General features: G+C 37.1%; 1 protein-coding gene across 1 annotated transcript in view; it reads left to right on the forward strand.

Annotated features, from left to right (window-relative positions):
• The window catches only part of LOC103464572 (green-sensitive opsin), a 4,515-nt gene extending 1,224 nt beyond the window's left edge, over positions 1-3,291 (forward strand). The window contains 3 exon segments of the mRNA NM_001297460.1: positions 513-678; positions 1,307-1,546; positions 2,984-3,291. Of these exon segments, the coding sequence (NP_001284389.1) occupies positions 513-678; positions 1,307-1,546; positions 2,984-3,082 (505 nt within the window). The 3' untranslated portion in view covers positions 3,083-3,291.
• The last annotated feature ends 9,997 nt before the right edge of the window (positions 3,292-13,288 follow it).

Consider the following 13,288-nt stretch of genomic DNA (forward strand, 5'->3'; position numbering starts at 1 on the left):
ATGGAAAATACATTGATTATTTACCTGAATTTATTTTAAAATATATTTGTCTCAGACAAGTTCTCCAAGGTCTTAGAGGGGAAGGTTGTGATGCTGAAATGGAGGAATTTTAGATAAAAAGTAATTGTTTTCAGCATAATATGATTTAGCTATCTTGTAATGACACTAAGGGAAGTCAGTAAATTTCTGAAAAGGTTTCAGACTTTCACAGAAAGGCCTGGTTGACCTTTCAGGACAAACAAACAATGAAGGCAAAATTGATTAAATACCAAAGTGAGATGACACTGAAATGCAGCTTAGGCATTGTTTTAGTTCTTAAACGCTTGATTTAAAAATGGCTTACTCACTCACAACTTCATATTAGCCACAGCACCTTGTAATTGTTTTTGTTTTTACTCATTTTTATTTTAAGATCAAGTCTTTTCTTTCCAAGAAAGTTCATACATGAACACCAGCTTAGAACAAAGTAAGCAGAGACAACCAGTTGCTTACATTTTGTCTTCTGTCTATAGATATATTCCTGAGGGTCTTCAGGTATCCTGTGGACCTGACTATTACACCTTGGCCCCAGGTTTCAACAACGAATCCTACGTGATGTACTTGTTCTCCTGCCACTTCTGTCTCCCTGTCTTCACAATCTTCTTCACATATGGGAGTCTTGTGATGACAGTCAAAGCTGTAAGTGTTGAAGTTGAAAATACTGTCATTAATATAAATTTCATGTTTTTAATGTTGTGTTACTACAGAGTATTGCAAACTGACAGCTAACGGATTCATTTATACACCAACCAGTCCAAATTGCATGAAGCATGTGGATGATGCATCCTCAAACTCTTAAGTCAGTTTCTTTTGAGATTTGTTGCTGGAATGCTGGGATTCAAGATCCTTCAACAGTATATGGTGCAAATTGCAAGGCATGTGCCATGAAAACTTCAGATTTAATGCCATGACAATGGCTAATGAAAAACGCTAAACAGTAAGTTATTTATGGAAAGCAGTCACAATTTATCTCTGATCAGAGGCATTAATGTTTTGAAGTTTGTTTTTTTATATTTCAACAGCTTACTTTCATGAGTTGGTAGCTCACAAGCTGCCTTGTATGTCTAATACGATTCATTCAATTCAAGTAATTGAAACATGATTCATACTTCACATGAAAATCATTGCTTTCTCTGTCATGTCTGTTAGGGGGAACGTCTATCTAAATTACAAACATCCTTTTTCCTAACTGCAATCTTGATCTTACTGTATAATAAAATGTCTAAAACAATCAAACACTGACAAGACCTGTTGAACTCATTTCCAGGCCGCAGCCCAGCAGCAGGACTCAGCTTCCACTCAGAAAGCTGAGAGGGAAGTGACGCGTATGTGCGTCCTGATGGTTGTCGGCTTCCTTCTTGCCTGGGTCCCCTACGCTTCCTTTGCTGCGTGGATTTTCTTTAACAGAGGAGCTGCCTTCTCAGCTACAGCCATGGCCATTCCTGCCTTTTTCTCCAAGAGCTCAGCATTATTTAACCCAATTATCTACATTCTGATGAACAAACAGGTGAGTTTTTTTGTTTTTTTTACAGTGATTATGTGTAGAATGTTGTATCTAAAAAAGGTCAGAAAAATCTATGCACATTTTTTTTTCTTGAAATTCAGTTGCAGTTTATAATTTTTCTGTGGAAAAGTTAAATAATTAGTTTGTGGTATGCCCTTTTAGACCAACATAAAATGTGTTTCTTTTTAGTAGGGGTGTCGTGATACAATAATCTCACGATACGATACACAATATTCTGCTCACAATACAATATATATCACGATATTCGGCGATCGATATGCTTCAATACACTTTTATGATTTTCTGAAAGATTTTAGAGGGACAGAGTGATTTTGGTGACATTTTGTGTTCCATAGACTTGGATTTAATCAGTTTTCAGTTGGATTTAATTAACTGAAAACTGATTAAAGGCATCAACTACACAATACCTGGCTCTGATTGGGGTAGGAGGTCAAATAAAGTCTTTTGAACTATGGGAAAAAGGCTTTTCTACCCTGGCTCCCGGAGTTAGCCGTTTACTAGTAGCTGCTGGGGGAGTGGCTCTGCCTCACCCCGTAGTGATCGACTCCTTGCAGCTGTGCTGCGCCGCCATTCCCCTACTTGGATCTCTGAATAGCTGCCTGCCTCTCAGACTGCCAGGATTTCATCGTACTCTCAGTCTCTGATAGTCTTTGTCAGTTACTAATAAGAATGATCGATCGACGAAGGCAATGACCGATCAGCCATCGTCATCATGGCAATCCTCGCTGTGCCCAGACTTCGGCTGCGGGTTCCCCCTCTTTGTCTTCCAGCTCAAAACAGAGCGCTGCTGCCATCTGCGCATTGATTCTTCAGGTATTCCTTAGAAACCACTAAACTAAAAACAGATTACGAAGTGGATGCCACCAGTGGCTCCAATATCCAAACTTGGCATTTATTTTGCGATCTCACTGTATTTGCCGCTATTCCGTTCGCGCCACTACTCTGTTCCGCTTCTCTTTCACGGTTACTTGCGCAACTTTACTTCATTTCTTAGCAACAAAATACAGCCCATTGTTATTTGTTGGAAGATTTAAGATTTCTAAAAACAAAGGAATCTAATGTTGCGTTTCATTTTTACGTTAGGAAGCTTATTCCCTTTCACATAACCTGAAAAGCCGGTTTTTGACATTTCTCTGTCATTTGGAAAAATGTGGTTTACTTATTTTAGCACAACTCCGGTTTTATTTGCTCTATTGACACCATTTAAAAACTGGTGTGTAGTTTATCATGTGTTCTTTAATCACAAGTTGAAAGTGAGACTGGGGGAGGCGGAATCCTGCTGCTGCCGTCACAAATCAGATCCAAAAAGATTAAATGTTATTGCTTTGGAGAAGAAGCACACAATATTTTAATAATATAGCTAAATGTGATCCAAAATTTGAGTGATGTTTCAAATATTTATTCATGTTTGCATTTCAGTTCCGTAACTGCATGCTGGCAACAATTGGAATGGGTGGCATGGTTGAGGATGAGACCTCAGTGTCAACAAGCAAGACGGAAGTCTCCACTGCAGCTTAATGATTACAGCTACATATCTTCAGACAACCTCCTTCCTTATGTTTTCCTAATTCTGCGTGTTACGGACATGGAAATAAAGAAATGGATTCAAGGCAAACTTTGCTGCAACAAAAGGACTTTAATTTCTGAATACTGGCCTGTGACGTTTTGCTGCACACATTTATGAGTATATAAAAATGATTAAAAAAACAACAAAAACAAATAAATAAGCAAAAAAATGAATAAATAAAAAAAAAAAAGGACTTTAAGATGAGACACAACCTGATGTGTGTTTCCTTGCTCAACTGTGTTGGTAACATCTGCTTGTGAAATGTTCAGATGGTGAGTGGGTGAGATTCACCTATGTATATTTATGAAATGTGAAATTTTGCATTTGTTTCAGCCTCTGTCGTAATAGCCTGTAAATATTTTCTAAAAAAAAAAGTATAGAGATACAGATTAAATGCATGCATGAAAAGATATATTAGTTTGTGCTTCCTTGTTGTCTATGCAATTGAAAGATGAAAAAAATATTGAAGGAGCAGGTAAATTGGGAATTAGATCATTCCCACTTGCATCATACCCAGCAGTAAAACCACGTTTTCTTTCAATAATTTTTTTCTTGTCCAGTTTTGTACTGGTCAGAGTGGCTGACCCGACATTCTATGCATAATATTTTTAGATTTAAATGTCTAATAATTTTTATTCAACTAAGAACCGTCTTTCAGATATTAAAGAAGAGAGGCATAACTTAAAACACTATAAAAAGAGTGTCAGCTTTGAGGGAAAAAAATATATAATTTAGTATGCCCTTATGACCTAACGGCAAAAGTCGGTCTCTTTCTCAAAATCCTTAATTCATCTCTTAAAAACACTATGACAAGTCATTGTGTCACTGTGTATGGATAAGACATTCGAATTAATCTGGCATGTTGTTAATATAATGGTGAACTCTTGAGGGGTTTTCTGTTGTAAACTGGCTAAAGTTTTGATGACATGTTTTGTAAATTGTAATTGTGGGAGATCAAGAGATTGGACAAGATTCACATTTACCCTTTTTACTGCAATTTGTTGACAGACCATCTCATTGTGTTTCAGAAATGAAAAGACAGCAATTCAGAGCACACAAAAAAGTAGAAATGAGAACATAAGACTACCTCCTTAAGGAAACTGCATGCAGTGATGTAGGAATTACAGTGTAGTCTTCCTACACCTCCTGGCTTTCCTGCCTGTTAGCCCACAAACTCTCATTCACATCACAACAAATATCTTCTTTTGTGATATGGTGTAAAACGAATCTCTCAGTGCCTTTCCAGCCTCTGCAGGCATCTGCTGTGAATTCATCACCCTCTGCACCATGGCACATAGTAGGTCAATCTGTGTATGTGGCTGTTGATGCTTTTTATCTCCATGAGGACACATTTTTCTTAATGAGGTCAGAAAAGATTGAATAGTAGGTTGAGAGGATGTCCAGCAGCATCCTGTTGTGGGTCGCTAAGCATTGCCTGATGATGTTGGAGCGATGGAAACTGGTGTACGTCCTCAGTCTCTCTGCCTTTGCATCTGTTTTGCCTCCTAATTCCTCTGCCACATGGCCTCACTCCTCTTCATCATCATCTTCTCACTGGCGGTTAACCCCTTCCAAATCTGTCTTTCCATTGTGTGGAAAATTACTACAAGTTAACATCTGCTGATCATGTTATTTTAAATGCTTGTGAACTCTCGTCATGTACAAGGTTGGAAGTTGTTTTCTACAGCTGCATCAGAACCAGACTGTCTCGCCCCTTGTTTTGAATTCCTTATTCTTCGTATAAAACTCATGTGGTGTCTCTGCCTGGGAGAGCTTTTCACCCAGACCTGCTTCATTATTGATTGTCCTACAAGCTCTCTGTATTGTGCACAATATATGAATAAACCTGATTAAGTGATTTCACCTGACAGTGCTTGGTAAAATAGTTTTTTTCCACAACAATTTGGTACCGTGACCCGGATCCCCCTCGACTGGACATCCAAGGACATCGACGAACGTCCTCGGATATAATATTTTTAAAATATTTTCTTTACTTTGTAGAATAATAAGGAATTTGTTTTTTAGAAATTAATGTTCAGAATGATGTATAACACTGTTAAAGGAAACCAATGCAAAATTTTAGCTATATTGTAGATTTCCAATCTGTCTCTTTACTTAAAAACTAAAACAAACAACCTCAGAGCTTCCTAAGCACTTTAACTGCCCTTAAAGTTCTTTGGAAATCACTTAATGTAAACACCTAATGACTTCTGTTATGAAACAATGCACAATATGAAGTAACATCGGAACAAAAGGTTGTTTTGGAAGTGTAAAAAACCTTTTGATAGCATGCATCATGGGATGGTTTGCTGGCCGATCCCCAGTGTCACCTAATATGTTACACAATATTTTAAATTGATTAAATTAATTAAGAACAGGTTTACTTAAAAAGACTGAGCTTATCTGACGCAAGCACTAACTTTAACTACCGATCTAGTAAAAGATGGGAAATCCACTTACTTTTTTAAACTAGACTTTAAATTGGACTTTACAATACACTTAAATCTTTAATAGACTTCCTTTAATTAGAGTGCTATAAAAAAACCATGACTAAATTCAGTTGATTCACACATCTTTCTCGAATGAATATGTTGTTACAATTTACAGCGTGGATTACGAATTATAAACTTGAAATGTTCTGTTTGCTGAAATGTTTCTAACCATGATTGGATTTTTACAAAATGCTGCAAATCCTTAAAAGTATGAATGCATTTTAGCCAAATGAGACTACTTTGCATTATTTTTAGACAAGGTTAAAAACTTAATCAACCGAAATGCAACCTTCAAACTAGATTTAAATTGATTTCAGCCTTTACACAGTATACTCTGACCTTCACTAAGTGAAATCTTCTGACTAAACCAAACCTGATGCAATTTGTTGACGGCTCTGCATCATGTGACCATGCTATTGGCTCTAATCTTGTTTTACTTTCTGCATAAAACACCTATCTTTGGCCCTATGCTCAAAAAAACTTTTCTACTAAAACATCTGCACTGGAAGCACTAATTGAAGCATGAAAAACAAGCTACTTGTGTGCTTTTTATTATTTTCTCATTAATTTCAGGTTATTTGTGATTTTGAATTCTGTGAAAGCGCATACATTTTCCCCAGGATTGGTGGTGAGACCTTTCCTTACTCATCTCAGGTTTTAGATTTTTTATTTTTTTATGAAGAATGCTCTATTAGCCACTGCCATCTCTGTGAGACCTACACTGCTCAGCTCACATGAAACAAAATAGTAAAATAGTTTTTTTTTCCACAACACATTGCTAGAAATGTAACATCAGGTTGTGCTCTAGTTGCATACACTATATACCTGTCAGTATAGTTCATGACATACACCTTTGAGCCATTTAAAAAAAAACAGTTGACCGTTGGTTGATCTAAGGTTTCACACATTTCCCTTCAGTGGAGAAAATCGGGATTCAACTGGACCAATTTACCAATACATGGGAGACTTAGAAAAATAGACTACTGCAAATTTATAGAAATATTCTTGACATATTATGATGTGTTCAACCATTTGCATGTAAAGAAATGTACAAAAATTACGCTTTTTTCCTTGATCGCTTCGATGCAGTTGTCAACTCAAACTCCACATTTTCAAAACAGTTAACACAATTGCTTAAACAGTGGCAATCATGGTCAAAGCGAATCATTTTGTTAGCAAAAGGCACTATTTATGCCAAAACATTCAAAATATGAAACAAAAGCAAATATTGCCTTTAGAGAGCACAACTGGCAATCAAGAGTGGGAACTCTGCCAAACAATCAATGGACAACAAAAAAATAGGACTTGCTTGTCGGTGTGCAGTCAATCAAGTCCATTACGTCACTTTCCTGCAAGTATACTACTTAAACCCAGAAAGACTCACAGAGAGAGTCTTTAGAAAGTTAGAAAGTTTATTTGGCAAATAATAATCTTTGTCACTGATAGATGTCAGTGACTTTATTTCTCATTGGCCCATTTGTCCACCCACCCTTCCTTCTATCCATCTAGGCTCGGATGTTGGTGTGCAGTCCATTACAGCCATCAAGTTTGAAATATTTGAATATATCTTCAAGTGTGCAAAATACATATCAGAAATTCTACCATTGCAAAGTAAAATCTTAAAAACAGACAAGACAACCAATTGAGAATATAAAGAGGAAAGCTTTCTTTGTACTATGACTAAATCCAATGCTTAAAGACATTGTGTTATTTTGAAATGCTTTATGCTTCAAACTTTCCCCCATTCCTTTACAAATTTTAGATGACACATCTATATTTCTTGGAAGAGTAAAAAATCTTTTAACCCAAATGAAGCTCTAGATCAGTGGTTCTTAACCTTTTTTGAGGTACCGAACCCCCCACTTTCATATGCGCATTTGTGGTATTCTGATTTAGTAATGTAATTATATTAGTTGTGTCACGTCACTAGAGGCAGTAGCAACCCCGAAAAGATGCGACTAAGGAGCAGATTTAGACTATAGAATTTGGTAAAAACTGAGTTTTGCCGAAGTAAATAAAGACACAAGTTCAAATCCATGCTGAGAGTGGAACTCCTTCAATCAGGGCTCCTCCGCAGCTCTGATTGGCTAAGCAATGTAACGTGATCCTCTGCAGTAAGTGATGGCAAAGCGCCGCGTCATCACGACTTTACACAAGTTTGTCTTTACCTCAGACGCTCCGCCGAACCCCTGAGATCGACTCATCGAACCCCTGGGGTTCGATCGAACCCAGGTTAAGAACCACTGCTCTTGATACATATAGGCAGATTATTAACAAGCTTAGATGTATTTTAATGATCTTTTCTGTTCTTTATTTTTAGAGTTCAGTTTAAATCTACATGCTGTAAACTTTGATTCATCTATGATCCTTCTTGTGCTCTAGTTTAGTTATGTATGTTCCTAAATAGGATCAAAATTAAAATAGCACAATTAAATTTACTACCCTAATTTACCTTTTACTAGACTGTAACAAAGTGTTCCATTTATTATTTTTTTCCACAGTTCGTTTCATTCTTTCTGCAAGCCTGTCTTAAGAGCCTCAATAGTCTATCATGTTCTCAGTCTAATAGACTTATTACTCCTGCTAATTGGATTTGTCTGTAAGTCACACTGAACATTTAACACCACAATTACCCTCCACCGTTCAGTCAAGTTGTCATACACATCTGCTTCCCTTTTCTTTTCTAATACTTTTTTTTTTTTTTAGAGCACTTTGGAAAAGCTAAAACTAAAGAATTTTGGATTTTGGCATTAGCCTCAGTGTCTTTGGCCTGTAGAAGGCTGTTATCTTTGTCTCTCATCAGTAAGACATACAATTTAAATGTGCATCTCTGATACAGAGGAATAGAGAAAAGGCAAATCCATCAAAAATAAACAAAAAAAAACTATGAACTATGAGGTCTAAAAGTATTTTAGAGCGGAAAGCAAACAACATTCATGTTGGTTTATGTGATGCTGTCTGTCAAACTGGCACTCCGGAAACCTTGCTGCTTCAGTCTCGTGCTCTTAATTTGCAGTCACCTAAATTATTACTGGTATATTGGATGCATTTACCATAGGTGTAGTCATAAAAATATTCAACCAAATGAACCCTGGTATCAAGTTTTTTGTCCGTTACAGCAAGCCGGAGTGCATGCCACACACACTTGTAAAAGACTGGAGTGGTGATTGCAAAAGTCTTTGTGTGAGGCACCAAATTTACAGCCAGGTCACATGAATATATTGTTACTGTTTGTAATTTATTGTTAACAGCTACCCCACCCAATTTGTTTTGTTTTTTATAATGAGTTCATTTTTAATTGTAGTTCATTAGTTTTTTCAGAACCTAGTTTTTTATTTCTATCTCCTGCCTTAGTCTGCAGTACTGATATTTCTGAGATGTAATTGAATGTTTCTGTTTACGTGTGTTCCTTGAACGTACCTTTTTGCTAGGAACCAGCAAACCTCCGCACATCGTCTGTGCCTTATCCCAGCAACGTTGGTCTAAGGTGAAATTCACAAACCTAAGCACCGGACTAGACTTTTAGTTTTTCTTCCTTTTAAATTGAAAGGAGCCTAAATATGGATGAAGGCACGACAGAGCAAACCTCCAGTTTGTTTGTTTTTTGTCATTATTTAATCTACGTATTATGGAGAGGTTATTGATTTTCTCAAAATGATTTATGGCAAAACGCCGTTATTTTCTGGCATTACTTTGGTACGCCAGTTTCAGACCTGGCATACTATTATTTTTAAGCAACGTCATCACAGATTGATTTGAATATGATCTAAAACCATTAATTATTTTCCCCCTAAAGTTATTATGTGGCTAAGCTTCTACTTTCCTTTTAGAAGGTTAGAAAACCACTTGTTGCATCGCTGGTAGCTGAAGTTATCGCCTCTCGTGGTGATGGGCCTTCATGTCTTCATGGAGCTTCAGTCTGTTGGACCAAAGCATTATGGGTGGCTGAGGTCAATTCAGAAACGAAAGCTGCCTTACAGCCTAATTGGAAAGTCCTTTGATTTACAATATGTTACCACATCCTCATGTTTAAAACAGAGTGCTATACTGACTGCCATTGTGAATATGACAAGAAATATTTTTGACTAAAGTTTATCATGTTTCAAAAAGACATCATGAAATTAGTGGACATGCCTTGTACACACACTTCTGAGTAAATAAAGTAGATTTGGGGAAAAAATATCTTCAAAATTTCAGATTTTATTTATGACTACTTGTTATGACAACCTTGTTCTATATTCTCAAAAATTTTCACCAAATCACATGACGTTGACTAACCCTCAAGGAAATACTCAAAAATAACTAAGCAAGTCGTCTAAGGCAATCCTGGTCCTGGAGGGCCGGTGTCCTGCTACTCTTAGATGTATCCCTGGTCCAACATACTTGAATCCACCAGCTGAATCACCTCCTAAGTGCAGTCAGGTTCTCTAGAGTCCTGCTAACAACCTCATTATTTGACTCAAGCGTGTTGAAGTAGAGACACATCTAAAAGTTGCAGGAGACCGAGGCCTGGAGTTACCCACACCTGGTCCAAGGAATGTTTGTCTCATGTGGGATTCCTGTAAGATCCCACATCTTACACCTGCAATAAGTGGATTATCTTGATCTAGCTTTGGATTTCTATGGTTTGTGTTCAGACTTGTTGAGCAGATGGTCTAATTCTGGAGTATGTTGTGTGGGAAGTGACACCCCCTGCTGGTCAGATGCAAAAACATGTTTTTTTTTACATCAAAATACTTACTGGAGAGAGATCACAAGTAGAAGCACAGGTACATAAATTAAATTCTTCATGCAAAACAGACATTTTGAGTTACTTTAAAAGTAAATTCTGATAAATCTGAATTGAACAAAAAGGGATTTAAGCCTTACAGTTACAGCTTTTTTTTATTGTTAGCTTTTTTACCTTTAAATTGTGAGGTTATCGGCTCTTACGGTACCTTGACCATTTCCCTTTTGACAACACAACAACATGACTAAAGAGTATTTTTACAAGTGAATAAAGAACTGAAATGCAGACAACTTTACCTGCCTTTGCAGCTGCAGTGGTCATTAATGAGAAAGCCATTATTTGCATCGCAGCACTTTAGTTCATTAAGCTTGTCAGCAGCTACTTGAAATGGACTCACCATTGCTTTAACAGACAATTCAGTCATGTGGCACTGAAAACATTCAACAAAACATCTGTTTCTGTTTGCACTCGCAAATATTTATATGTAGGTTTGGACGACAAGATTTGTTTCGAGGTTGAAAACTCTCTTACCAGCTTCCACCAGCATCTTCTGAAGGTCTTTTACTTTCGTTCTGGAGCTGATATACACACACTTCAATCCAAAACATTTTGCCCAGTTGTACCCAGAAATCCGTCTCCATCCTGAACGGTGAAGGTTGAACATCCCCGATTCAGGTTATGTTTGCTTCAAAATCTTTCAACAGATGAACGTGGCACCTGAATGCTAAGTGCTTGTCAGTATCCTTACTTTATTGTGCTACACATCACCTCAGGGTATGTTACAGCTAACCCGGAGTACAGAGTTAATTGCAACAGTTCGCTCTTTGTGTTTGAAACCAGACTATGTAATTACTATTTTTGTTGCAGAAAAAATAGCTCTGCCACTTAACAGCAGAGGAGATATGTAAGTACTTTGCATTAAATTGTCAATGCACTGACTTACAAGAGCTCCAAGCTACAAACTGAAATATTTGAATGGTCACACCAATCCCTGGTCTCGCCTGTATGTATGAAATGCAACTTATTGAGTTAGTTACTTCATAGCTTACCTCCATTGCATTTACAAAAGAAATGTCATGCCCAGAAGAGGTAATAAAGCAATAGAAAATGCTATATTTTCCTGTATGTGTATATAATATCTAAGAAATTGTATTTATGAGTCAAAATATTGAACATTTGTGCATCAAGTACTGGACTTAATATGCAAATTTTAGTGCTATTAACACTCGTCAAACAAGTTCAATAGGCACATTTTATTAGATACATAAGTACTTGTTAAAAATAATGTAACATAAATTTTACTAACATGTAAAATTGTTAGTAATCATCACTGATGATGATGAATACACATCATCAGTGTATATTCATCATCATACACTGATGATGAAGAAATTTAAAGAGACAGGAACAGTTATGGTCGATTTGCTGTTCTAAGAAGATGTGATGCTGAAGACAAAGGTTCAGAATTTCAGACTGCTGGAATGACTTGTCATGTAAATATATTGACTGATTAATTAGCGATTAATACCTTCTTTTTCTTTTCAAATAAAACTCATTAGATTGTCATTTAAAGTGAGATGTTTGTAGAAGAGTATTTATTTATACATTCATTTAGTAATGATCTAATGTTAGGTCTTTTCCAACCATTCACACTCTCGGTCTCCATCACTGCTTGAAGAAACTATAACTGCCTCTGACCTGATTGGATTAACCTTAGTATCCCCTTGTCCTGTAATGGCCTTGCCATGATGTATCAAAAGCTTACAGTAAGAAGTGGGCAGTTTGTTTTTCACATCAACACATCAGTGGTTAAGAACACCTATTACCTGATCACCCTATGTTTAATGAGAAAAGAGACTGTGAGATCAGCTTGGCAACGCTGAGTCTGAGTGACTGCTTTGGCAGCTAAAGTGGCAAGTAAAGTGCAGGATTCATTTGGTAAAAGTGTCTGTGATTTTGTGTTTACCTCTAGATGAAAGCATAATTGTTTTTTTTTTCCCCCGAAAAAAATTATTTTGAGCAAATAATAAAACTGAACAATGGTGCAGTTGGTAGCATAATTGCCTTGCAGTAAGAAGACCCTGGATTCAAATATTGGTCTGAAATCTTTCTGCATTTCTCTCTTCATTTCTGGGTTCTGGCTTCCTCTCATGGAGCTAAAGCAAGACTAGGTTAATTGGTCATTCTGAGTTGTACCTAGGTGTCAGTGTGTGCGTTAATGGTTATTTGTCCTGTGCGTCTACAAGTTTGCATGTTCTACCCATATATGCATGAGTCCTCTGTGGCATCCTTACACAGTCCCAAAACAGCGGTGGTAAAACTGTTACTCCAGTTGAGTGCTGGCATTGTTTGTCTTGTGTACGTCTGTGTTGTCCAGTGATCGACTGGCGATCAGTCACCTATCACAAGACAACCGCTGGAGATAGACACCAGATTTCCCGCAACAGCTTCAGGGCAAAGCGGGAATAGACAATGAACTAATGGTTGAAATGCTGACATGCAGTTTGTGTCTCCCATTAGCCTACAACGGTGGATTCACCTACTAAGTAATATAGGTGAATGTATATAAAATCAACTCTTTTTGAGCTTTACATCATGTTAAAATGGTACTCCCTCATAAAAACATACCTCCAGTGCTGACTTGATTCTTTCATGCATGTTTGAGAAATCTGCCGGGCATTTCACACAGCCATTCAGCTGTGTGAAATGCCTGGGTGAACCCAGCGCCACCAGTCTCCAAGCTTCCCATTCAGTTCTTTCAGACTAGCTAGCAGCAATAAACAAACACCTGGTGGAACTATGCATCTGCTGAACTTGTTATACAAGCTACTTCTCAGTGCAACATTGGTAAAAACATTGTGGAGCGATGGTGTGATGACTTTCTGAAGTAAGATGTAAAATTACAAATTCAAATTCATATATTCATATTTCATATA

The sequence above is a fragment of the Poecilia reticulata genome, linkage group LG5 (genome assembly GCF_000633615.1).
Source record: "Poecilia reticulata strain Guanapo linkage group LG5, Guppy_female_1.0+MT, whole genome shotgun sequence".
NCBI lineage: Eukaryota > Metazoa > Chordata > Actinopteri > Cyprinodontiformes > Poeciliidae > Poecilia > Poecilia reticulata.